This window comes from Physeter macrocephalus, chromosome 17 (assembly GCF_002837175.3).
Source record: "Physeter macrocephalus isolate SW-GA chromosome 17, ASM283717v5, whole genome shotgun sequence".
Lineage (NCBI taxonomy): Eukaryota > Metazoa > Chordata > Mammalia > Artiodactyla > Physeteridae > Physeter > Physeter macrocephalus.
In genome coordinates, this window is record NC_041230.1 from 43315335 (window position 1) to 43343134 (window position 27800).

Here is a 27800-nt window from a genome sequence, read left to right on the forward strand (position 1 = left end):
TAAACAGACCACTGTGATCAAGACAACGTTAGATGTGGAAAAGGGAGTCTGAGCTATTGGGTACAACACAGCCTGTGGTATGTGTGTAAGTGAAACACTGCAAATAGCAAAGGCGGGTGGAGGAGACCATTGGAGACTGGCTGGGAAACGAGAGTAAGAATGAGCTGTATCTCGGGTGGGTTCAGTGTCTCGAGCTGAATGCTCCATACTTGAATTAAGAAGAAGACAAAGGAGGAAAGATTTAAAGCAGGTGAGTAGTCTTGGGCTAGAGAAAAGCAAAGCGAAAAGTGGGTCCCCACTACTTACTCATTTTCTCACTAGATGCCAGGGATTGAGTGTGAACAAACCAACCTGCTATCTGCCACCATGCTTTGGAAGGCAGCTCCTCAGAGACCAGTATAAGCTTCTTGAGGACAACAGCCAGCTTGAAAAGAATCCAAGCAGTGCACAGATTACCTCTTGGACTCACGGAAAACCATAAAAATGGGACCAGCCTAGGAAAATTGGGTAGAAAACAAACAGGGCTTCTCCCTCCTGATGGGCTTGGCTGATTAATGACCCAGGAGCAGGTGGTAACACCTGAATGACCATATGGCACTTCAGTACAGGCAAAACAAATCAGCTACATGCATATCAACTCTTCTCAAATCATGAATAATCCCTTCACCTTAATAAATATTGTTATAGTACTTCTGAGTGTGGAAAAGCAGATAAAATTTCATGGGCTGGTAAATCCATGCTTCATTGAATAATTAAAAGGAAACCTAACACCACGAGTAGTCTGACTAATGTCAAGAACATGACGAGGTTGAAGATCACTGCTACTTGTCACAACTGGACCAGGGAAAGAAAATGCAGGAATAAAAATTGTTAAGAAACAAAAACTATTGTTTGTGTATGGTAAGACTGAACCCTGGAAATTCCAGAGCATCAACTAAAAAACAGCTATAAACAGTAAGATAGTTTAGGAGGGAAACAGGTTAAAGCATTAATATACAGGGAAAAAAGCTTTCATAAATCAGAAGACACCAGAATAAAGACACCCTTCCCATTCACAACAGCAACACCACCAAAATATTATTCATATAAATTTAAGAAATGAATACCATCTACATGAAGACTTCAAAATACCTCTGAAGGTCACCAAAAAAAACACCCACATAAAGAAAGGTATATTTTGATTGTTAAGATTCAACACATAAGAATGTCAACTCTTCCTAATTTACAAATGTAACACAATCCAAAAACTCAGGGTGTTTTTGTTTTAACTAGATCATTATAAAAGTTTATAAGGAAAAATAAGGAAACAGGAATTATTCTTTTCCAGAGTTTTCCAAGCTATGAGGGAGGATAAGCATTACCAAGTATTAAAATATACAATAAAGACTCAGTAATGAAAACTGTGATACTGGATACACAAATAAAAGTCCAGAAATAAATCTAAATATATATATAGAAACTTAGTATGTGATAAAGGTAGAATCAATCTCACATCAACTGGTCATCCATGTTGTTAGAAAAAATAGTTTGATCCATAGCTCATAAAGTGTACCAAGAGACAGTGCAAAAGGTTGGAGCATTTAAATACGAAAAAACAAAACACACAAACCCATAAATAGCAACAACACAAACTATAAAAGCACCAGAAGTGGAAAAATTTTTTAACTCTAGAGTGGGGAAGCCCCTTCTATGTATTTAAACTCTAGAAGCCACAAAAGATTCATCAAATCACCTACAAAAAAAAGTTTTTTCAACATACGAAACATTTCCAAAATAAAAAGTAAAATTTAGAAAACTTTTCTGGGACTTCCCTGGTGGCAGAGTGGTTAAGAATTCACCTGCCAGGGGACACGGGTTCCATCCCTGGTCCGGGAAGATCCCACACGCCACAGAGCAACTAAAACCGTGTGCCACAACTACTGAGCCTGTGCTCTAGAGCCCGTGAGCCACAACTACTGAAGCCTACGCGCCTAAAGCCCGTGCTCCGCAACAAGAGAAGCCACCACAATGAGAAGCCCACGCACCACGATGAAGAGCAGCCCCCGCTCGCCACAACTAGAGAAAGCCTGCGCCCAGCAACAAAGACCCAACACAGCCAAATATATATATATATATATATATATATATATATATAAACCCTTCTACGTGGCAAAACAAATCAAGACAAATGACAAACTGGAAAAAAAATTTACAACTTAATAGTAAGGACTGGCTGGCTGATTCAGAGAATGCCTAGAAATTGGGGAAAAAGACCAATAATTCAATACAAAAATGGACAAAAGATACTGCCCGGACATTCATTCATGTAACATTTATTAGCATTTACTATGTGCCAAGTATTTCTCTAACTGCTGGGTATACAGAAGTTAAACAAGTATCCCTGCCTTTAGCAAACCTACATTTAAACAGGGGTAATGTGATGAACAAGATAAAGAAAATATATATTCTATGAGACAGTGGTTAAGCACTCTTGAGAAAAATAAAACGGAAGGAGGCTAGGGAGGAGGGGGCCAGAGGCTGCAACTTTAAATAAGGTATCTTCAAGAAGGTGAGGTGGGACTTCCCTGGTGGCCCAGTGGTTAAGAATCCACCTGCCAATGCAGGGGACACGGGTTCGAGCCCTGGTCCAGGAAGATCCCACATGCCGTGGAGCAACTAAGCCCGTGCACCACAACTACTGAGCCTGCACTCTAGAGCCCGTGAGCCACAACTGCTGAGCCCCCGTGCCACAACTACTGAAGCCTGCACGCCTAGAGCCCACGCTCTGCAACAAGAGAAGCCACCACGATGAGAAGCCTGTGCACCACAACGAAGAGTAGCCCCCGCTCACCACAACTAGAGAAAGCCCGTGGGCAGTGATGAAGACCCAACGCAGCCAAAAATAATAAACTTAAAAAAAAAAAAAAAAAAAAGGTGAGGTGTGGGGACCTCCCTGGTGGTCCAGTGGTTAAGACTCCGTGCTTCCAACTGCAGGGGACGTGGGTTCAGTCCCTGGTTGGGGAACTAGGATCCCACAGGCTGTGCGGCGTGGCCAAAAAAAATTTTTTTTTAAATTAAATAAAAAGGGCTTCCCTGGTGGTGCAGTGGTTGGGAGTCCGCCTGCCGATGCGGGGCATGCGGGTTCGTGCCCCGGTCCGGCGGGGATCCGGCGTGCTGTGGAGCGGCTGGGCCCGTGGGCTGTGGCTGCTGGGCTTGCGCGTCCGGAGCCTGTGCTCCACGGTGGGAGGGGCCGCGGCGGTGAGAGGCCCGCGTACGGCAAAAAAATAAAAATAAAAATTAAAATTAAAAAAAAAAATTTTTTTTTTTAAAAGGTGAGGTGTGAATAAGACCTGAAGCAGGTGTGGCTGTGAGCTTGGGAGGCTCTACAGAGGGGAGGGATATGCCAAAGAAAGGGGAAGGGCAAGTGGAAAGGCCCTGAGGCAGAAGCATGTCCAGCAAGGAGTGAGAGGCAAGAAGACAGGGTGAGATCAGGAGCAGCAGTGTGGAGAAGGGTCGGCAGAGCTGTGTGGGCCCTGCAGACGGGCTTTTACTCGGAGTGAGATGGGTTTTGAAAAGTAGCTTGATCTCTTGCATGAAACTGCACCCATCAGCCCAAAGTTTGACAATTCTGTGTGCTGGTACAAGCAATAAAGAAAAAGACACTCTTGTACACTGCAGAATTTTTTATAACAGCAAAGGACTAGAAACCCTATAAATGTCTATTAGTACCAGACTGGTCAAATAAATTACGATTCAACTATATAATGGCATACTGTATCATTTTCATTAAAAAATAAAGAAAAAAAAGAAAAAGGAAGCTCTTTCTCTTTAGGTACTGGCAGGGAAAAATCGCTAAATTGCTAAGTAAAAAAAATCAAGATGATGAACAGCAGTAAGCCTCCATTTGTGTTTCTAAAAAAGAGGGTTATGAATACGTCTTTGAACTTGCTTCCATATGCACAGAGATCTCTGACATGATATAAACTAACAATTATATCACTGGTGGTGGTTGCTGGGAACTAGTCGGGTGGCACTGAATACTTTTTAGAGGTTGTGATTTTTAGACCATGTGAATATATTACCTACACAAAAAAAGGACATAACTTAGCTAAAAACGTTAAAGTCTCTGGAACGCAGCCTACCTCGGCGACCAAGGCCCGGGGAGACACGGCGCTCTAACCCTGCCAGCACCCGTCCTCCCGGGGTTCTCACCTCTATAGGAATATAAAGCATGAATCCTGGCTCTCCCGTGTGAGTCATGCTCATCACCCGGATCCCATTTGCGTAGCCCACGCTCATCTCCTGTGGAAACAAAGGGAGGAGGTCATCGTGGAAACTCGTTAGGGGCAGTGGGCCCCTCCGTGTTTGTTAGAGGAATAAACGCCTGAGGCAACCCCTCTCATTAGCTCTGTACCCTGTGTTGGACCCTAATGGAGATATATGTGAATGAAAATTTCTTCCTCAAGACAGTCTGTTTCCAGGCATTGGGGTCATTAGGAACAGAGCACAGCCTTTCCAATGCCTCTTCTCATAAACACCCCCAGTTCAGGAGTGCCAGCCAAGCTACTGGAGGGAAGTAGAGGCAACGTCTTTGACAAGCATGAAATACTTCTTTTTACAAAGTCGTGCTAAAGATTTGTTTTAGTCAGAGACGCCGGGAGCAAAGAAGACCGGGCAAATGTGTTTTCTGGCGGACCTGGCAGACAAGTCCTGGGTACCTGCCCCACAGAAGATGATGCCAGATGACCAAAGAACACCGTTCACCTGCTACCCTGGGGGAAGAGACTGGGCTTCTCACGTTCAAAACGTGTTTCCAGCAGCTCAGTTACCCAAAAGGGGCCCCTGACTCAATCACCGTTCCCGCAATGGGAAGTGGTAAGCCCCAGATGGCCCTAAAGCAGACTGTTTCCACGAGCAGGCACAGCGCAGTACACTGTAGGCGCACGCATGTGGATTACTTCTTCAAGGAGCAAAGATTGTGCTGTGACAGGGTCTGCTGCCAGCTAACAGAGTTTCCTGTTGCTTTAACTGCGCCATGGAGAAGCAGGAGAGCTGTAAAATCACGTGAGAGGTGGAGCCTAACCTCGGTCTGAACGTCAAAGAGCATCCCATCAGTAACTGTCCGAGCTTCTCGTGACAGGCTGCCAAAACATGTCTGTCTGGGCCTCTAATCAGCCACTTCCCAGACACTGTGTTCAGTTATCCTTCCTTTTATTCAGTTACAATTTGTTTCACTCAGCTCTAGTTGCCAAGTATAAGACAGAAAATTTATAAGAAACAAAGAAAATTAAGGAAGTTGTTTAGGGATTCACCTAAACCATTTCTTACCTGAAGGTGCCACATACACAGAAGTTATTTTGTGTATGGAAAAGAGGAAGCACTGCATGGAGAGAAGGGACCTGACCTTGACTGGCATTTTTTTGGCATCCGCGTCATAACACTATAACTTAAAATTTTAATCCACCTCTACAGAAATCAATAAACATATAAAACTGATATTCAGAGAAATTAGGTCTTCAAAGATATCAATGTTTATTAAAGAAGAAGAACATGAAGACTGAAAAAGAAATGGATTTACTCAGTCATTCTGTTTGCTTAATAACAGTCAGAACACGCTTTGTGGGTATTAGCACCATAGTGAGAACATGTAATTGCCATTTCTATAAAAGCAATAGTCCCTGCTTATTTAAAAACTAGAACTTTACTAGTACCCACCTTGCAAAACAGACTTGGGAAATGGTCTGGAGTCATAGGGGCATAGGACAACTCAGACAGCACATCCACAGCTCGAGGACCAATCAGATTGAGGGCTAAACGGAAAAGAACAAGAGATGTCTGGCAGCTCCAGGTGAACAGCTGAACCAATGGGAAAGGTCTGTTCTGGACTTGCTCACCTATGGCCATGTCTGGGTGGCAAGACCATGAAAATGTCCATTTGCTTAGGCAATCCTAGGGTGGACCTTGATTCTGGCAAATACACTTCTCCTGACAGGGCTGCTAAATGCTGCTACTGACTCCTGGCATCTGACAGCCTGGCTAGTGTGTTGCCTCTTCCTGGGTACAAAGGAAGACAAAACTCCACAGCCTCCTTTGCAACTAGACTGGGATCATGAGGCCAGGGGATAGGAGCCCACTCCCGGGGCTGGCCAAAACCCCCCTGCACAATTCCTGTTCCCTGGGACTTCCCTGATAGTCCTGTGGCTAAGATTCCATGCTCCCAATGCAGGGGGCCCGGGTTCAATCCCTGGTCAGAGAACTAGATCCCACATGCCGCAACCAAGAAGTCCACGTGCTGCAACTAAAGATCCCGTGTGCCACAATGAAAATCCTGCGTGCCTCAACTAAGACCCAGCACAGCCAAATAAATAAATTTTTTAAAACAAGACAAAACAAAAACAATTCCCGTTCCCCTCCTCTTCCCAATGTGGCTACATGATGGAAAAAGCCCTAAACGCAAATCAGTACCAGGAGAGCCCTGAGGAGAGCTGCCCACCCCGCCTGGATTCTGTCACATTTACAACAGCACCTAAGCTAATTACATATCAAATACCCTTAACTGGACTAGAAAATAGGCTTGCTTCAATAAGCTTCTATAGTTTTCTAATCTGGTAGCAAGAAGGTAATCATATTTGCTACCACGATGAACTGAGGATGAGGGCCTGGTGGAGGCGAGGGGCAGGGGTCCATTGAGGATAGGGAGGGGTTAAAGCTGGAATCAGGTGGCAGAAGAGGAGGGGTTGCTCCCTGAGAAGACTGCTGAGGAAGAGATAATACGGAAATTAAGTTATCTATCCTTAAAAAATATTTACTCGTTAAAGAAAAAATAAAAACTAAGGGGAAATTTTGAAGAAAATACTACTTAGGTAATAAATATAAAAATACTTTAATAATGAGTCGCTCATTCATTCAACAAATATTTGCACTCTGATATGCTGGCTGTAGGGGAGACAGCAGTAAACAAAACACAAAGAAACTGAAGCACTAACTCATTCACACTTCACTTATAAAAACATGGGGAAGCATTAGAGATCAATTTTCTGACCAGGAGCCTCTTCCAAAATTCTAATTCTGACACTCATTTTTGAATATCAGATATAGAGAAGGCAAATGGAGAAGACAGACCTGGATCAACTTCGATCAGCTGGCTTTTCCTCGCTCAGCTGACTGCAGAGGGCCCCCTTACCGGTGTATTTCCAGGTGACGTCCTCCAGAATCAGGTTGCTGTCTTCTGGCATGTATTTCTTAAGCCAGGCCCAACAGTGGACCTGTTGGTCGGTTGGAGAAATCATGAAGAAACTGAAAGTGAGACCCAAAAGTAATCAAAACCAGGCACCAGGAAAATGATCAGGAAGCAGTAAGTTCTCAGCTAGTTTCAAAGCAACAAACAGAATACTGGTGAATGATCTCTTAGCTTTTAGGGAAGGCCAACAGCACGCACTTCTAGGATATACCACATAATGACAAAACAGAAGATTCTGGCTTTCTGCTAGTGCCAAGAAATTATACAGACCTACTAACATAAGATAAGGCATTTTTCCTCAGTAGAGTAATTTTTCCACACCAAGTTTTACATAATCTGGTGGGTTTTTTTTTTTTTTTCCTCCTGGTGATTTGTGTGCGTGTGCTGGGCTGCTAATGAACTGGCCATGACTTAATGAAATGTTTTTTTGTCCTCAGTGTTATTAGTTTCCTGGAGAGGTGAGCTGAGGGCTCGGCTCCGCCACGGCCATTAGGCGCAGGGAGTAGAGCGGCAGCCGGCTCACCTGCGCTTGCTCAGCCGTGCTATGCTGCAGTCATTTTCGTACCCTCCACCCTCGTTGAGCATGCCGGTATGCACGATGTGGCCCACGGGCACGTCAAGGTCATTGGAGAAGAGGTATTGGAGAATTTCTAATGCCTGATCCCCGGTGGACTGTAGGGTGAGGGAACGAAGCAGAGAGAACAAACATGAGAATCTCTGGCCGGTAATGCGGCCTGACAAGCAGTCACTTGCAGAGAAAATTCAATTAGCCGGTACTCGTGCAACAGTGTTTGCAGATTTGCTCCACTGCAACGAGCTCCAAAGAAAGCTAGCTATTGATTCTAGTGTCAAATAAGCCTCTGCAAGCAGATAAAGAACCAGAAACAGAGAGCTAAAAATTCCAGAAAATGTTACAATACAGGTGAAACCTAAAATATATCAGAGTTCTTAGTCTGCTTTGAAGTGACAGATGAAAAACAAGAGGCATTCAATAAATATGCAAGTTTCCAAATCTGTTCTTTTGGTTCCCAAATACTTACTGTTATTTCAAACTTTGTGAAAGAGGACATGTCAATGACACACACGGCCTCCTTACAGCACTTGACTTCGGACTCCACAATCTCAAACCAGTCCGGCTTGTAAAAAGTCTTGCTCTGCTCCAAGGCCAACAGGTCTGCAGGACAGAGAAAACCAAAGGAAGACAGAAAAGGAGGGGACTTGTACTGGTGAGTCTCCTTGATGGCTTAGTAGAGTATAATAGGTTTTTATTATTTATTCTCCTAGGAAGACAAACTAGCTATGCACATTTAAAAACAAGGTTTTTTATTCTTAAGACAAAAAAAACCAAAAAACAAACAGGAGAACGTGCCTTCTTACCCTTGTCTGGTGGCACAAAGTACTTTGGCCTCTCAAATCCATGTTTCTCCATCCACCTGGCTCCTTGTGCATCCAGCCGGTCATACAGAGGAGATGTGCGTAACTGCCTTCCTGTCTGGAAGTCCCAACGGGGAACCTTCAGATCGTACAGCAGAGCTAGGAGAGAGAAGAGCAGTCTATGAAAGCCCAAGGCACAGAGCTGAGCGCCAATATCCATGGGCCTCTGGAGTTGCTCCTATTCAAAAAAAGCATGCGTTCAGGCTGCTGTAGCCTAATTTGCCAAACAGTACCCAGCAGTGTGACACGAATGTTCCAGAAGAAAGGATCACATTGCAAGAGCTGGTAACGCCCCTCCATAGGCTTATATAGCTGTGAGTCACATAACAACTCTAGATCTTTGTTTATAATTACTGTTCCAAATTAGCAGGTAGAAATAATGGGAGAAAGGTCAGAGTTCTAAACCTTGTAAGCTCCCAGCAGAGATGAAGGTTACGTCTACACGGGACACAGGTGGTTACAAAGTGTGAAAAAATGGCACCTGATTCTTTCCAGTGCCTGTGTTGCTGGAGTCTCAGACCTGTTACACACTTTTCCTAATATTTAGCCATCTCTGAAGCAAAAGGGCACACAGCATACCTTGATTTGGTGGTTCTGAAATCTGACAGGTTGCAAAGTACTGTCCCAGTGACATTATTTACATAACAAAGGGAGGGTCAGAATTCATTTCTCCTAATGTCCAATCTGCAACAGTAATAAGTAAAATATCCAGAAAGTGTGTGATCTCTAGTGTCTTGCAGAGAGAAGACCGGACTTCACACCAGGCCAAACGAGAGGTACATCAGCGTGGGGGGAGACTGGGAGATGACAGAGAAGGAAACCAAGCTGGCGTCCTTATACTGTGACAGTCTCCTCTGGGCTTTAGGTCCTACTTTCCCTTTCCCCGTTTTCTATCATGCCTGCAACTTCCATCTCATGAGAATCAGAGGCGGCCACCAAAAGTACTGTATCATCAAGAAGAAGCTCCAGCTAATTTACGATTTGCACAGCTTCCAAAGTAATGATGGATGTAGAAACCTAGACTCTTAACAGTTCAACACTGTAACCAAAATATTCACTAGAGAACCTAAGCAGTTACACATACTGCTTCCAGGTCCTTTAACTCCCATGGATGTGAATTCTCTGCCACAGACCAAAAGTGAGCACACAGGTGTGAAAGGTCATCCAAAGGCCTCAATGCTAATGGAACCTCCAAATACTAAACCAACAGTCCATCCTTAACCAAGAATGCTGGTCACAGCCAACGCACAATCTTAGTCCTGAGGATAACTATTGCCCAAATAGATATATTTTGTCGAGTCTGAAAATAGTTCCTCGGTATAAAAAAATGAAATTACAATCTGATTTAGTTCAATTCCTGATTCAACAGTTATCTCTAAAGGGCTCACTGGAAAATAAAGCCAAGACAAAGTAGTAACAAGTTAAAAGCGTCCAATCCTTCAAAGTCAGAGAGAAGCAAAAACAAGGAGAAAGAGCAGGAATGTATGTTTGGTATTTACATGAGAAACGGTTTCCTATCTTGCTAGCAGAGGATGGGTTAATGACGAGAGTCACCCAAAGGAGCCTGAAGCTTTGAGACTAACCTGGCAAATTCTCTGCCTTGGAAAGCAAACCATGATCTCAAAGACCAAGTGGGGAGTGAGAGCATTCATTCTGACAGAGCACAGTGGAAAGGAGGAAACGCTGGGAATGTTCAAGAAGCTGCTGCCAGGAGTCTGACAGGAATCACCACCTGTATGTCCTAGTCCACTTTCCTGGTCCCGGAGGTAACTAAGATACAATACGCTAAAGAAAATGTTCCATAAATGTCACGTGGGCATAATGCCCCCAACACAGGCCTGAAACAGCCAAACTCAGAAGCCCAACTTGAAGCAATTACTAAAGAACCATGGAAGAATCTGCCCCTCTGGATGCAGAACCAGTCAGATGACTGCAACGATGGGCAACGGGGATAAAGCTTCACTTACGCATGACTTCCATGACACGGTGGCGCAGGAAGGTTCGGCTGCTCTGGAGGGCTCCAAAACGCTTCAGGTCCAGTTCCCAGACACTTTCTGAGGGATAGCCATGCACCATCCACTCAGCGAGGTACCTGTGTAGATGGGGGAAGTTGCTGGGCCTCTCAGCACCGTGATACGCTCAGCGCTGTACTAGGAATCAAGCACCAACAGAATCAAAAGACTCTATCTTGTCAAGAGTGGTTGAGCAATTCTGGGCAATTTCCTTAATTTCTGGAAGAAACAAATTTTATCCATCTACTGCTCTCACAAGACCGCTATGAGGATATAAGCTCTAATGATGATTCCCTAGAAAGTACAGAGATAAGCCACAACTATGAAGAAATAAGACTAAAATATACATACAAATGTACTCCATACATCCAATGGGTTTTTTTTGTTTTTTTTCCTGTAAAAAGTCACCTCAGGAGGTTATACAGTTATCTGGCCATATCGCCTTTGCTCCAAACATTTTTGGTAACTTCTACTCCATAACTGTCTTCAGAGCCATTCTACAATTCACTCAAGAACACTGGTCAATTAATTAAAAAAAATTTTAAATTGTGGTAAAAAACATACAACATAAAATTTACCATCTTAACCATTAACAAGTGTATACTTCAGTGGTATTAAGCACTCTCACATTATCTGTAACTATCACCACCATCCACCTCCAGAATTCTTTTCATCAAACAAACTCTATATCCACTAAGCAGCCCCTCCCTACTCCCTCCTTAACCTAGCCCCTGGCAAGCACCCTTCTACATCCGTCTCTATGAATTAGACTACTGTAAGTATTCTTTTTTTTTTTTTTTTTTTTTTTTGCGGTACGCGGGCCTCTCACTGTTGTGGCCTCTCCCGTTGCGGAGCACAGGCTCCGGACGCGCAGGCTCAGCGGCCACGGCTCACGGGCCCAGCCGCTCCGCGGCACGTGGGATCTTCCCGGACCGGGGCACGAACCCGTGTCCCCTGCATCGGCAGGCAGACTCTCAACCACTGCGCCACCAGGGAAGCCCTGTAAGTATTCATATGGGTGGAATTATACAGTATTTGTCCTTTCAACACTGGCTTAATTTTTAATTTATTTATTTTTGGCTGCGTTGGGTCTTCGTTGCTGCGCGCAGGCTTTTATCTAGTTGCAGCGAGCGGGGGCTGCTCTTTGTTGTGGTGCACATGCTTCTCACTGCGGTGGCTTCTCTTGTTGCGGAGCACAGGCTCTAGGCATGCGGGCTTCAGTAGTTGTGGCACGCGGGCTCAGGAGTTGTGGCACGTGGGCTCTAGAGTGCAGGCTCAGTAGTTGTGGCGCACGGGCTTAGTTGCTCCGCGGCATGTGGGATCTTCCCGGACCAGGGCTCGAACCCGTGTCCCCTGCATTGGCAGGCAGATTCTTAACCACTGTGTTACCAAGGAAGTCCCTCGCTTAATTTTTATAAGTACCAAATTTGAAAATAAAAACTTGTGTGATCAGCATCATCTTCTACTTCACTCACCACACTTGGCTATTTCCAAACTCAAATACATATTCAAAGGACCAACATTTGTTATGACTGAAGTAGTACAGAAGAACATCCCACTGGCTCCAAGGCTAACTCCAAAAGAAGAGTTCCAAGAACATTCTGTACAATGACATGTCTGGAACATGGGGAGAGCCTCCCGCGGCAAGTACTTTCAAGGGGACAACTCTCTCATGACATGTGTCTTCCTCTTATTATGGACATTAGGTATATCACAAACCCTATGAACCAGAAGTAATTCCAGAAAGGAAGAAGCCCTGCAAGCCGAACCTGAGTGGGAAAGACTTACCTTCCAGCTCCTCCACCAAACGAAAGGCCAGCAGAGTTCATTCCCACCAGGACGAAGTAGCCCCGCACTGAAGGGGACTCGCCCATGATGCACCTCATGTCCGGGGTGAAGGTCTCGGGGCAATTTACCAACTTCATGATCTCCAAAGTCTCCAGTTCTGGCATCCTACGCAGCAGGGAACTCAACAGGGGCTCTGAGCAACAGAAACAGACCCAAACACAGTCCTCAGCTTTAGGGGATTCAAAACTCCCTACCCCTTACACTTTTCTACTCCCCCTCTCCTTTCAGAAAATGTCTTGTGGAGGTTTTCTAAGATGAGCCAACTGGGCCATCAGTCAGAAGCAGAAGCCTTGGGGGGAAGTATGGGACATTCCTACAGAGTTCTTGGCATAAAGACAGAGAAAAAAGATACTCTTTAGAAGGGAAAGGAGCTATGGAAGAGTAAATACTACATCTGGCTATAGAATCTCAAAGGGATCAGGACTCACGGAAAAGCTCTTAAATGACCCCAAAGAGATATGTAATAAAAGGCAATGTTTCCCTAAGTTGCAACAGCTGCAAAAGACAGATCCTCAGCCTGTTTTAAGTTAAGTCCATTGTCAGGGAATGATCCAGTGGGACAGTGGTAAAGATGAAGCCAGACTGAAGCTGGCTGGTAGGTACATGGGATTTCTTTATATTATTCTCTTCACTTTTAAAAGTTTGAAATTTCCTCAATTTTTTTTTTTTTTCCCGGTACGTGGGCCTCTCATCACTGTGGCCTCTCCCGTTACGGAGCACAGGCTCCGGACGCACAGGCCCAGCGGCCCTGGCCCACGGGCCCAGCCATCCCGCGGCACGTGGGATCCTCCCGGACCGGGGCACGAACCCGCGCCCCCTGCACCGGCAGGTGGACTCCCAAACACTGCGCCACCAGGGAAGCCCTGAAATTTCCTCAATTTAAAGAAAAAAAATTTTAAGTCCAAGTGGAAGGAAGGACATTCTTCACTATAGACCCTTTCATATCTTTTGAATTTGGAACCATGTGACTGTGTTACCTATTCGATAAATTAAATTAAAATTATTTAAAAATTGAATAAAAGAACATATTAATGAAACTGTTTTGCTTCTTAAAATTCTCTTCAATTTTAAATGAAGTCCTATCAAAAGAAGGTTTCCTCCCAGCCTAAAATTTCAGCAATTATTTTAGGCAAATAAGTGATAAGCCAAAAGTCCCTTAAACCAAGATTTTAAATTTAGGTCCTTGAATCTGCTCACCAATAACTGTATCCTTAGATCAGATGAACTCTGTAGACTATCCTCTGTAACCACCAAAAGGGGTTGTTACACAGATCAAATAAGGAACTACAGGTATACCTCGGTTCAGTTCTAGACCACCGCAATAAAGTGAATATCGCAATATAGCGAGTCACATGAAGTTTTTGGTTTCTCAGTACATATAAAAATTTTGTTCACACTATACTATAGTGTACTGTATGTACAATAGCATTATGTCTAAAAGACAATGTACATAACCAAAAACAATGTAAATTAAAAACTACTTGGCTAGATATGCAAGCAACCTAAGTGTTCATCAACAGATGGCTAAAGAAGATGTGTGTTTGTGTGTGTGTGTGTATATACACACACACACACACACACACACACAATGGAATACTACTCAGCTCTTAAAAAAACAACTTTTTCCATTTGCAATAACATGGATGGACTTGAAGGGTATTATGCTTAGTGAAACGAGTCAGAGAAAGACAAACACTGTATGTTATCACTTACATGTGGACTCTAAAAAAGAAAAACTAGTGAATGTAACAAAAAAGAAACAGACTCACAGATACAGAGAACAAACTAGTGGTTATTGTTGGGGAGAGGGAAAAGGGGAGGGACAAGATAGGGGTAGGGAATCAAGAAGTACAAGCTACTATGTATAAAAAAATAAGCTACAAGGATGTACTGTACAACACAGAATGTAGTCAATATTTTATAAAAACGATTAGTGGAACATAACCTTTAAAAATTGTGAATCACTACATTGTACGCATGAAACGTGTATACTGTACATCAATTATACCTCAAAAAAATGATCATTTAAAAAAATTTTCTACTTAGACTTCAGTGTATTATTAAAAACTTCTAAAAAAAGTCAAAAACAAACCAAAAAAACCTTTTACTGCTAAAATATGCTAATCATCATCTGAGCCTTCAGCAAATCATATCTTTTGCAACAGTAACAACAAAAAGCACTGATCACAGATCCCCGTAACAACCATAACAATTAAAAAGCTTGAAATATTGTTAGAATTACCAAAATGTGCCAGAGACACAAAGTGAGAAAATGCTGTTGGAAAATAGTCCCAACAGACTTGTTCAACACAAACTTCAATCTATAAAAAACTCAGTATCATAGAGCAGAGTTTGGCATGACACTAAATCAACTATACTTCAAAAAAAAACCCAGTACGTGCGAAGCACAATAAAATGAGGTATGCCTGTGTTCCTGAAAAGGCTTTAAAGTGTAACATCTTAGACGAATATAAGGCAATCTTGTTAGAATCTAGTTCACACACCAAAGTGATCCCAGTCTTCCTGTAGATTCTGAATCTCCAGCTGGTTCTTGCCCTCAGTGAAAATTGGTTTGGGGTTCTTCTCAAAGCCCCCAGACAGGATGCCACCCTGCCAGTTCCGAATATAAATTCTTCCATCGGCATCCACAATAGCTGAGGAAGAGAAATGACACGGGGGTGGGGGGTAGAGGAGAAGACAGGGTTGAGAGGCAAGCCAGCTGTCTAAATGGACAGAAAAAGCAGCAAAACAAAAACACCCAAAATTGGACTTATTAACCAAACAGCGTTCAGTGAACACAGGCATTCATCAGCTTTAAAATACTGTTCCTGGTCATGGGGGAGGATCCTCCCTCTCAGATTTACAGTGGAGACTGTTTCTCAGATTATCCCCAACCAGATCCCTTACCTAGGAGCTTTGACTAGTTCTCAGAATCAAACTGCTTAACTGCCACCGTGCCATGTGAAAGCCAGAGAGAAGGGGGGACTGTGGAGCCCACTCCAGGGATGAAGGCCTCCAAGTGGTATCAAACCCTCCCTACAGCGCCGGGAGTCTCTGAACAGCCCGAGTTTATAGCTCACCTGTGACATCTCCACAACGTGTAGCATTAAGTCAAGAACTCTAGGTTACATTCCAAACACTCTCAGTTTAGACCTCTGTTTGGGACTACCCGTTAGCTTGCAAACAAACAAAACTGCTTAAGTGCAATGCCCACTTTGGCCATCCTTTCATAAAGAGTTATTAAAGTCAAGTTAGAGTGGGGTCCACCTCCCTGTACCATGCTCCAGAAAAGAAACGAAAAGAAAAGACTCTTCCGGGCGCAGTCTGTCCTTAGCAGAAAGCCTTCCTTTGCAGAGGCCAGAACAGGGGCAAGGAGACAAGATCAAAAACAAAGTGCCAGTCCTCACTTGGTGCGTTGCTCTGCAGAGGGGTCTCCCAGGGGCGAGTCAGAAGGTAGAAGTGTTCGCAGGCATGTAACGGGATACTAACCGGCTCCTCGTTGGACAGACCCAGCTCGTATGCCCACTACAAACGGACAGATTGATTTGTGGGTGGAAGAGGAACAGAAAGACAAATGAGCAAGTGCAGCCTCTTGAAAAGGGTGTAATTTCAAGTGGCTTCTGTGCGCTCGTGCCTCCACGTCAGCTGTGGGAAGCCAAGTTCCAGCCTCTGCTTTAGTTCAGTTACTGGACGGTGAGCAACACTACACCCTTCAAACCACAAAGTCTGCTTTTCGAGCAGAGGAAGACAGATTTACCAGCTCGTGAAAGGAGCCCGTGGGGAGCAAGTGAGGCCCTTCTAACAAAACGTCTGGCCTCAACCACAAACCCCAAATACCAATCATAAAGAACTCCACACGGCAGCAAGTACTCCTAGGTCCCCTTAAGACTGTGGAGTGGGAGGCAAGGGACCAATCTGCCTTCAAAGCAGCAGCGGTTTAGCGTCCTGGAGACTGAATCCACGCTCCTGACACAATAACACAGGCTAATACTCATCTGCTGGGTGGTAGGATGAAATGAAACACCACAGACAGACCTGATGCCAAGGACTGATTTCTGTCAATGCCCAACTCTCTCCTGGCCTTCCTGGTCAGGACAGCGCCAATTAGCCAGGGGGGAGGAAGGGAAAGGTCACCCGGGCTTCTATTTGAGGAATAAGAACAGGCTTCCGATTTGGAGTGAGAGAATTCTGAGTTTTCCTGTTCAAACAAGAAACAGTGTGGTCCCTGACATCCGCTTAGTCCATCACAACATTAACTGTACGTCTGCACCACCCCCCCCGCCAAAATCCTGGAGACAAAAGTTAAATAAGAAAAGCAGTGACCCAGTATTGTCGCTAACCTACCTGACCAGCACAGTTGACAAAATAGTGGCACTGGATCTGTCCTTTATCAGTCTCCACACCAGTGACTTGACCTTTCCTCACCATAACATGAAGAATACTTGTCCGGTCATAGATCTGAACACCTGTTCCAAGGTAAACAAAGAGTTGGGGCGTCATCATCTGATGTTTCAGAATTAGGCATCTGCAGCAGACTCTCAACAAACACGGAAGAGGCCAGATCGATGCTGGCCTTTAATTTTAAAAACCAAAAAACTTCTGGAACCGCATCCTGAGACTGTGTAAATGGACCCTTCCCAAGACTGAAAATACCAGGCCAACTGAAAAAACTGACTTTAGTATGTAATCAAATTCCAGGAATCATGGGAATTCCCTGGTGGTCCAGTGTTTAGGGCGCCGCACTTCCACTGCAGGGGGCACGGGTTTGATCCCTGGTCAGGGACATAAGGTCCCACATGCCACGCAGCATGGCCAAAAAAAAAAAAAATTCCAGGGATCATAAAAGGGGTAGGAGAGAAAAAGTGCCATAGGGCATCCTTAAATCCTAATCTACGTACATCATGAATCAGTTCATCCAAAGAATAAAACACCATGGACACTGATCAGTCTGCCCCCCATTCATTCCAACATCAGGATACGATCCAAGCTGTGGATTAAATCCCCAAGGTGTGTTTCAACCTTAGAGCTTCTCCAGTCCTGTGGGGGAGAAAATGCCCTTAAATCTGAAGTGCTTTAAGCAGGACTAAAAGCAGTTCCTTGGAACTTAATAAGAAAAATGTGGCCCTGAGGAAAAATATTTATTAACAGATACTATATTGAGACAAAAATTCTAGGAGCCAGTGTCCCCATATGGAAGTTGGTTGGTGTGCCTGCCTACTGAGAGATGCTTTCCTAGACGACCTCTTCCTTCCTAACCCCAAAACCTGCTTACCATTTTGGGAGGCAGCACTTGCCAGGGCAAGAGCCACATCAGCGGAGGACACCACTGCATCCTCGGGGACATGCATGGCCCCCACCAGGTCGTGCACATTGAGGAGAGGGTGAAGTTCGGCCACTTTCTTGGGGGAGATGATCTCGGAGGGGATGCCTATAACACTGCCACAGAACACAGGGGGACAATGACATTCACTGCCCTCCGGCAGAGGTCAGACGACAGTAAAGTCAGGACAGGCTTCTAGCCCCATACGTACTTCAGCCTTGAATTGATGCGCTTGAGGGAGATCAGCCGGTCCTGAGTTTGGGCCAGAAAGATCGAGCCTGTCCTTATGTAACCTGGAAGAAAAAACAGCCCAAACTGAGACAGACCAGGCCAAACGCAGGGAGGCAGAGTGGCAAGCCCACTAGACTGTAAAGTGGAAGACCCGTGATGAGTCCTGGGCTGCCAGCTCCCAATCATTCTCAGCTCACAGTTTTGTGAGGATCAAATGATTTTAATGTACATAAAATCACTCTTACACTAGAAATGAAGGACACCATTGCTGAACAAACCTTTGGTTTTTTTTTTGGGGGGGGTGGTGAGAAGTAACTGTGACCCATCAATTCTTCACTCCTTTATTTAATTATAATTAGACCCTTTCTCCTCCTATTGTTGGTGGGAGAGTAACCCTTGGTGAAGGCCACTCAGTACATCTTCCGCCTCAGTACAGCCAGCAGGCCTGTGACCTAAGCTCAGCCAATCTGATCCTCCTGGAATACTGAGTCTTGAGCAAGGAGGGGAATGGCTGGACGTCCCTCATCTCAGGAGCAGCAGCGTCCTGGCCACATGATTCCTGTTCCAGCTGAGGGACTGGCTGCTGTTGGGTCCCTACAACCTGGCCTCCACCTTGCCTCCAGCTGGCAGCCTCCTGCCAACTCTACAGGCCCCAGTGGCCTTCCAACAAACTCCTTTTGCCCAAGTTAGCCACGGTCAATTCCTGTTGTTTGCAATCAATGTACTGGATACGACCACTATTACACCTGAGTCAATGACAATCCTCCCAGAATGCAATGAGTCTTAGCTCTTATGAAGAAAAACCTGAATCAATCAAGTGTCTTTTTAAAAAGGAAATACAGTCACGATAATTTAAATATTTTATTGTTCCTTCTGAAACCATCAGATAAATATTCCCTTCGCTGACATGACAAGATTGCCAAGTTCGGAAAACTGAAATTTCAGAGCCTGATTTTATAAGTGGTAAATTTATCCTCAATATATTTACTCTTTTGTTCAATCCTGGGGTACACAGAAAGCAGAACTGTCCATACCACTGTGAAAAATAAACTTGCTAATTACCGGTCAATGTTTGTTCACATTTCCTTTTGTGTTTGACTGAAGGTGGAGTCTAAATACTGTGAGCAGAAGGCCCTCGGTTTGTTCTTTTTTCCTCCTATAGTAAAGTTGTTATTCATATGAAATGCAACTAGATTATTTCTGATAGTGTTCCACTGAACGTTCCCCCCTTTTCCTGATGGTTTTATTCTATATTTGAATATGCAAAATGTTTACATCATTCTAAAAGTCAAAACTACACAAAGTCAGGCCAGAAATACCACTACCCCCCAGGCCCCCACCCTGCACCTTGTTTCCCACCTACCCTGGGAGGTAACCAACCTCAGTACTTTCCGGTTTATCCTTCCTATGTTTCTTTCTTTACAAAATTAAGTATACATTTGCATATTTTCTTATTTCTTCTTACACAAAAGTAGCACATTTTATATACTTTTTTTTTTTTTTTGCGGTACGCGGGCCTCTCACTGTTGTGGCCTCTCCCGTTGCAGAGCACAGGCTCCGGACGCGCAGGCTCAGCGGCCATGGCTCACGGGCCCAGCCGCTCCGCGGCATGTGGGATCTACCCGGACCGGGGCACGAACCCATGTCCCCTGCATCGGTAGGCGGACTCTCAACCACTGCGCCACCAGGGAAGCCCTTATATACTTTTTAACACCTTGTATTTCTCATTTAACAATTATCACAGAGATCACTCCATAGCAGTTCACAGACATCTTCCTCCTTTTTACATCTACCTAATAATCCTTTGTGGGGATGTTCCATTTTATTTTACCAATCTCATGCACATATATTTTTGTACAAGATGTTCTTAAGTGGAAAAAACAAAGTACATAATATGCTTAATACAATCTCATTTGGGTTAAAAAAAAGTAGACCTGTATATACATACAAACTAACCACAGACTAATAACCTTCTGGTGGGTATTCAGTGGGGAGGATCACTTTTTATTTTTAGATTTCTGTATTGTTCACATTTATTATAATGAGTATATAACTTGTTACATATGTTTAAACCTTTTTAAAAAGTTCCTTCTAACCCACAAAGTAATTTTTTAAAATTGATTTGTCACCGACTTGGTAAATTAATGGTTTAATCTACCTGCATCTAGGTTTTTCATCTGTAAACGAACGATCTGGGCTTCCCTGGTGGTGCAGTGGTTAAGAATCTGCCTGCCAATGCAGGTGACATGGGTTCAAGCCCTGGTCCAGGAAGATCCCACATGCCACGAAGCAACTAAGCCCGTGTGCCACAACTACCAAGTCTGCGAGCCACAACTACTGAGCCCCCATGCCACAACTACTAAAGTCCGCGCACCTAGAGCCCGTGCCCTGCAACAAGAGAAGCCACCGTAATGAGAAACCCGTGCGCTGCGACGAAGATTAGCCCCCGCTTGCTGCAACTAGAGAAAGCCCGCACGCAGCAACGAAGACCCAATGCAGCCAAAAATAAATAAGTAAAATAAATAAATTTTAAAAAAAAGAATGATGCTTCCTTATTATAAGATCAAATAATATGTGGAATACATTCAAAGATTATTAAAACTTTTAGATGATCATGTTCAATCACTTGACAAAAATTACATCATGTGCAAAAGAAGCACTGCAGAAACTAGTATCTGCTTAATGAGGAGACCCTTGGAGTGACCCAGTAATTCAGAGTAGAAAGCAGTTAACATACACCTCACATGAATGAACTATTTTCAGAGGATTAGCTTATTATATGTTATCATCAAATCTACGTTGTACACGTCACTTATTTAATATCTCAAAGCAGTCCACTGAATGACAGCAGTCATTGGAATGCACACCTGTACATTCTGCTGGACAACAGAATTCTCCAGCAGGGAAGTCCCTACATCATCTTTCACTGCATCACTGGTGAACTAGAGTGGGGGTGACAGATTGAGGGGGATGCCCTTACTCTCTGTTGCCTGACTTCCTCACTGCCCCACAGATATCAAAGAGAGATCAGGCCCAATAAAGGATTCCAGCCAGTGACCTCGAACAAAAGCTAGACTAACTTACGTTACAGAAAAGAAGCCCTGATTCCTCTGGAATCTAACCAGCTGAGCCATGCAAGGCTCAACAAAGCACGAGTAACTGAACCAAAGGACCAGGAGTCAGCAGTTCCATTTCTGGGCTCATTATGTGGACCCTCCTCTGACTCAAATACTGGTTAGTATCTGATTCAAGTACCTTGTTGTCATTAAATTAAATCCAAGCAAAAAGGACTGAAATACAGTTAGGTCCATGTCTATCATATTCAAGTTATTAGAAAATCAGTCTTAAGTTACAATTTACAAATCAGGTTACACTTCAGTTGGCAAAAAGAAAAGCTACCATTTTTTGTCAGTATTAATCTTGAAGTGTCTGTGATGTGAATTATGCAAGGTCTGCCTCATATAGGCATTGTCCTGAATTTCATCACTGGGCCTCACTACCCTCTCATGATTATACTGTGGTCACCAAACTGCTTCATCAGCCACGAGACTGGGTTTGACTCTGGGCTTCTAGCTAATCCATCACCTTATAACAAAGCGCTGGACTTTCTTTCTACCTTGTTACCATATGAGACCATAATGTGGCTTCGTCTCCCTCTTCTTGGGACAGTTCCTACTTACTCCAGTATTATTTAACTTACAATTCTGTGTCCTTATCCCCTTAATTACACAGGTAAGGAGAAATACATGTTTGTGCTTTCTAGTTAGAAATATCCTTAATATCAACTTCTGAAGTGCAGTGGGTCAAACTATGATTTAACTAGCAAGCACCTGAAGTTGAGTTGTTTCTTCTCCTCTTCATTTAGGAGCCAAGCGTTGCCACTTACTATACTTCAATGAGTGAAATATATAGGAAATGGCCCAGGAAAACTTTCACTTTATAAGAATTATAGAATCTGAAAAGGAGCTAGGATACTGACTGAAGGCCCTCAATTTACAGATAAGGAAAGTGAAGACAGCTCAACAAGCTAAGTGACTTGCCCAAGGTCATACCCTGACAAGTGGCAGAACCTGTATTAAAACTCAAGTCTGAATTACCAAATCACAAGCTGACTTGGTGTAGGACCAAATATACATAGGACCAAATGCTGAGTAAAAAAGTCTAGATTACCTGCTTACCTGTATGGATCCCTGTTTCTTGCTCTAACTGATGGTAGAGTTTGTTTGAGTAGTCTGCCATCTTTTGCTCAATGGTCAAGTGCCTGGCGGTGCTTAGGATGCCAGCACAGAACCTCGTAGAGCCAGCAGCCAGCCTGCAGGACAGATGCAAATGCTATGAGGTAGATACATATATCGGTGAATACAGGAAGTTCAAGGTTCCTCATTATACCACTGTTGTAACATCCAAAGATGGAAACAACCGCAATGTCCATCAACATGAGAATGATTTAAAATTTTGGAGTTCACCTATACAACAGAATACTTTACGGCCATAAAAAATAAATGAACACTTTTATGCACCAATCCTAATGGAACAACCCTAATGAAAAAAGCCAGGTGGGGAACACTGTTTAAGGTATGCTACTACTCGTATGAAAAAGGGAAAAAAAATACATAAATATGCATATATCCACATACATACCTACCAATACATATTTGATTCTACCTGGAGAAGAGTATCTGAAATGGTACCTAAGGAACTTAACTGGCTTCCAGTGAGGGAAACTCGTAGCTAGAGGTCAGGGAGCAGAAGGAGACTCTCCCCTGGAGACTCTTTTACACATTTTCAATTTTGAACTATGTAAATGTATCACCTATTCAGAAATAACCACACTTTAAATTTTTAAAATGTTGTCCAATTTGTGGTAGGCAACAGAACATAAAGAGCATGGAACAGAAAAAGGACACTAGGTGAAAAGTGAATAAATTCGAATAAAGCAGCAACATTAGTTTAAAATAATGTATCACAATTGCAACATTAATTGAAACATTAATCCTAATATACGATGTTAATAGTAGGTAAACCTGGATGCAAGGTACATGGTAACTCTGCACTATTGTTGCAATTATTCTATAAATCTAAACTGTTCTAAAGTAAGTTAATCAACTGAAAAGGAACAGAAATAAGAAAGAATGTAGCCAATTTCATTTTGGCTCAAAGAGGAAGCACCTGAGTCACAGGATTTATTGCTGTATTATTACAACAAAGAGAGCAAGATGATAAGATGTGCTTTGAACCGGAAATAAACACATCCTTTAACTACTTGTTATGTTCCAATCTGCCATCTCTCTGAAAACCAGAAAACAGGAGTATCAGGCATCGCAAAACAAAGTACCAAAGATTTCACTTTTCTGTAATTCTACTTACGCTACTTAGTGACACTTACATTAGCTATTGCTGGGTCAGTATTACTGAAACGAGAGGGATGAGGGAAGACCATATAATCAGTGCAGCACAGCCCCAAGCCATGTCCAGCTTGATCCCTACCTGCCCTGCTCCAAAAGGACGATATCCTTCCAGCCCATCTTGGAGAGATGATAGGCCACAGATGTGCCCATGATTCCACCACCACAGATGACCACCTGTGCCTGGGCAGGCAGGGCTACAGAATGCGCTTTGGCAGCTGACGCACCGCTTCTGGCTGAGGACCACTTCTGCCATCCTTGGCTGCTTCTTGGTCTTCGGACCACCGATAGCAACCGGTAAAACATCACGTCTGTCAGCAACTGGGAGACGTGCTCTCACTCAGCTAAGAAGCGGATCCCAAGAATTCAAACTAGACAGAGAAAACCAAGAGCATAAGATTAACGAGAAAGCATTGAAACACAGAACAATAATTGTACACTCAGCAAATGTCTGAGGACTTACTGAGTTCCAGACACATTGCTAGGTATAGATACAGCAATGAAGACAAATGAGGAGGTCCCTGCCTTTACACAACTTACATTTGAGACAGAGAGAGACAAGCAGCCAATATACAAATAAAACAAGTAACAAAGCTAGTACGACGGAGTCACTAGGGGCACACTCAAAATATCATGGTCAGAAAGAAGGTGACATTTGAAAAGACCTGATGGATGAAAAAGAACCAGCTATGTGAGAGTGTTCGGACAGAAGAACCAGCACGTGCAAAGGCCCTGAAGTGAGACAGAGCTTGAGGAGTCCAAGCACAGAAAAGAGGCCACTGTGTCCACAGCACGTGAGGGAGGGGAGGTGACCTGAGACCGAGCTGGAGGTGGCAGAGACCAATCGTACACAGCTCTTGGATGCCACCAGGAGGAGTGGGATTTATTCTACATGCAAAGGAAAATACTAAAGCAGGTGAATGACATAATCTGGTCTGTTTTTCCAAGATCAGGCTGGCTCCATGGAAGGCTCCTAGAAGGACAGGGAAAGCAAGGGTGAATCAGGAAGCTATGGAAGTTCTCCAGGGGGGACACCATGGTAGCTCAGACAAGGATGGTGGCAGCAGAGTCAGAGAAATGACTGGATTGTTTGGGAAGTAGAAAAGACAGAACTTACTTGCCAACAAACTGGATGTTAAAACGGGAAAAACAGAGAAATAAGGATGATGGCTAAATTTGTGGGGTAAGCAACTGGGGCCACGGACTATGTGAGATGGATCAGACATAGGGAGGGAGGCTGTGAGGGTGTGCATGCGTGTGAACAGTGAAAGGTCCCAGTCTTAGACGTCAACAGCCAGAGACCCAGCACAGCAGGCAGCACGTGGAAACAGGGAGCAGCAGATGGGTTCCCAAGCCTGAAACCTGGGGGTGCGGTCCGGGAGTCATTAGCGTATGTACAATATTTGAAGCCCTAGCATCTCGAGGAACAAGACCCCCAAGGCTCCCGGCATTTACACACAAGGAAGAGAAGGAAAGGACTACAAACAGGACTGAACGCTGTGGACGTACAGAGCGTCCTGAAAAAAAAAAAGTGGCTAAAGAGATAGAGAAGGAGTGGCCAGTGAGGTAGAAAGAAAACCAGGCAGAGGGCACAGAAGCCAAGAGAGGAACGTGTGTGAAGAAGCAGTAACTACAGAGGGTGCCAAGGGGAGAGCAAGACGGCCACGTGTCCACCAGATGTGACAGCACAGAGCCCCAGGTGTCCTCACAAAGAACATTCTCAGGGGAATGGCAGGGATAGAACAGAGACTAGAACAAAGTAAAGAGTAAGCAAGATGAGGGCGTGAGGCAACCGCTACACTGTGCTCTGAGGAGAGCAGAGGAACTCGGAGCGAGCAAGGTGGTCTGTGTTTAGGGCCGGGAGCTATTAAGCATGTTTCACTGCTGGGGGGGTGAGCCAGTAAAAAGGGAAGAGACGGGTGAGAAAGGAGAGGCAAGAACAAAGGATGAGGCCCAGGAGAAGGAGAGAGAGAGACGGGATTCAAAGCTGCAGGGAAGGACAGCTCGCCTCATGCTTCCACGGCAATGGGGGGAGTTGAAGGGACCAGGTGTGCGCTCCTGAGAGCAGAGGATGATGAGTCCCGTCAGGCTGATCACTTACACACCAGTCACAGGCTGTAACCAAGACAATAAATATCCTACGTTAGACAGAGAAAAGCGTGGAGGCCAGGTCCACGGGGATGAGGATCGTGTACAGAGTAACACCTAAGCTGAGCCTGGGAGGGGCAAAATCGGGACAGAGACGGGAAGCACACACCATCAAGTTGCAGAACAAGTCTGACCCTAACTGCCTGTGAGACAGGCTGGGACCTGGGACGCTTTGTTGCAGTGCCTGCACCAGGACAAACATCTCCTGGAGCAACAGAACACAGAGAAATAAGGGACTAAAAATAACTGCATGCAGGGCAGCAGGGGCAAAAAGAACAAAGATACAAAAAGGCCAAAACCCACCTGCCATTTGTGAGGTGCCAGAAGCAAAAGCAGGCTCCTGGCATGATCCCTGCGCACAGCACCACCACGGGGCTGGGCAGACCACCCAAGCCACCCCCGGCCCCACCCACCGATCTGCCCCCACCCCGGGGGAGTGAGCAAGGGACCTACCGCTTGCTTTTGCTCCCTTGAGTCCCGATAAAGCCTTGCCTCAATTTCTACTGATTACAGAGTCCAAGAACCCACTGGTGGATGACAGCGAAGGACCTGGCTCAGAGGCCGCAGCTTCTATGAACCCTGGGTAATAGCAGAAACTGAAGTACTGTGAAGCCAGACCATGGAAGGCTCTGATACTTGGTCCAGTACCACAGGCTGAATATGACAAAGGCAGGGTTTTAACAAAATTAATCTAACAGCAAAACAGGGGACTGTTCAAGTTTCAAGAAACTGAAGAAAGACCTGCTCGCAGACTATGCGGTCACAGACGTACAGGAAGACGAGGCCTGAAGACCGGAGTGGGGGCGACAAGCAGACATGAGGGTAGGATGTGGCTAGCAAGTCACCAACAGCACATCCACCGGCACCCTCAGGACCCAGCACGCTCCACCATCAGCCTGAATCACCTAAGGCCACATATCAACACCCAGCTGTCAGAGGACTCTCAGATCTGTGACGAGGGCAGGCACAGACTGCAATCCCAAGAGAAATCCCAACCAACTAGGGACTAACTCTTCTAGCCACCTAGAGGTCCCACCACGCCTCATGTCCCTGTCAATCTCTGTCTCAAGATGGAAGCTTCTCCACACAGCTAGTCTTGCTGTAAGCTCATCTCCACATGACCAATTTCTCTCCCCAGTTCCAAACCATCTGTTTTCCTCCCCTAAAACCTCTCTATGGGTGCTCTAGAACACCCTTACCAAAGTGACGCACCACCCCTTCACTCATGTTCTCTCCACCCTCTGTCTTAATGGAAATGCAGCTCTCCTGGGGGAACTGACACTGTCACACGGCCAGCCCTGCTCCACTGGCCTCACCATCAAGAGGCACGGTCGGCATCCGCCTTGCTTCTGAACCCTTACCACTCAGTCACGCTTGGAAAAGACCCTGTTCCTTTGTGCCTTAAGCTAGCAGGCACCCCTACCTAGCTCCGGGCTACTTCCTACTAAGCCACAGGCACAGCTCTCTCTACATCCGGGTTCTGAACCCATAACATGGCTCTTCTCCCAACCTTTAACACCACCTCCTCTCTTCCTTCATCGAAGCAGATAACCTGTCTCATCTTGTTCCCCAAAACCCCACCTGTAAACCTCCCTGCATCAGCAAACCATCCCTGCCTTCCTTCACAGGGTCAGAAGTTAATCCCTTACAGTGGCCTGGATCCCCCTGCCTGCCCGCTTCCCCTGAACCGAGCTCCATCAACTGTCCTCCCTCTTTCACATACCTTCACATTTACCTCCTTCTCCTTGGCATTTAGATGCGCTCAAGTACCCCCTCCCCCTGCCCAGGGGATTTAAGAAATAAAGCTCCAAAACACTCTTCAATTAGCAATTTTTAATTTTTAAAATTCTAAGTTATAAAATGATAGTCTGCAAAAAATCAAAAACAGAAGTAAAGGGCCTCCCTGGTGGTGCAGTGGTTAAGAATCCGCCTGCCAATGCAGAGGACACGCGTTTAAGCCCTGGTCCGAGAAGATCCCACATGCAGCAGAGCAACTAAGCCCGTGCACCACAACTACTGAACCTGCACTCTAGAGCCCACGAGCCACAACAACTGAGCCCACGTGCTGCAACTACTAAAGCCCATGTGCCTAGAGCCCATGCTCCGCAACAAGAGAAGCCACTGCAACGAGAAGCCCGCGCACTGCAACAAAGAGTAGCTCCCACTCGCCGCAACTAGAGAAA

General features: G+C 44.8%; 1 protein-coding gene across 7 annotated transcripts in view; it reads right to left on the minus strand.

Moving 5' to 3' along the window:
• Positions 1–27800, minus strand: part of PDPR (pyruvate dehydrogenase phosphatase regulatory subunit) — a 36679-nt gene that overhangs the window by 4711 nt on the left and 4168 nt on the right. For all 7 annotated transcript variants that reach the window (XR_003676383.2, XM_007102575.4, XM_007102573.4 and 4 more), the window contains 15 exons: positions 23552–23840; positions 22243–22376; positions 18045–18126; positions 17786–17949; positions 16858–16979; positions 15921–16038; positions 15018–15167; positions 12454–12646; positions 10621–10745; positions 8597–8752; positions 8260–8393; positions 7743–7891; positions 7163–7275; positions 5695–5789; positions 4192–4281 (listed from right to left, as the gene is read on the minus strand). Coding sequence is in view for 6 of the 7 variants with exons in the window: in XM_007102575.4 (XP_007102637.2) it covers positions 4192–4281; positions 5695–5789; positions 7163–7275; positions 7743–7891; positions 8260–8393; positions 8597–8752; positions 10621–10745; positions 12454–12646; positions 15018–15167; positions 15921–16038; positions 16858–16979; positions 17786–17949; positions 18045–18126; positions 22243–22376; positions 23552–23775 (2049 nt within the window). In the remaining variant the exon portion in view is untranslated. The remainder of the gene's footprint in view (positions 1–4191; positions 4282–5694; positions 5790–7162; positions 7276–7742; positions 7892–8259; positions 8394–8596; positions 8753–10620; positions 10746–12453; positions 12647–15017; positions 15168–15920; positions 16039–16857; positions 16980–17785; positions 17950–18044; positions 18127–22242; positions 22377–23551; positions 23841–27800) is intronic.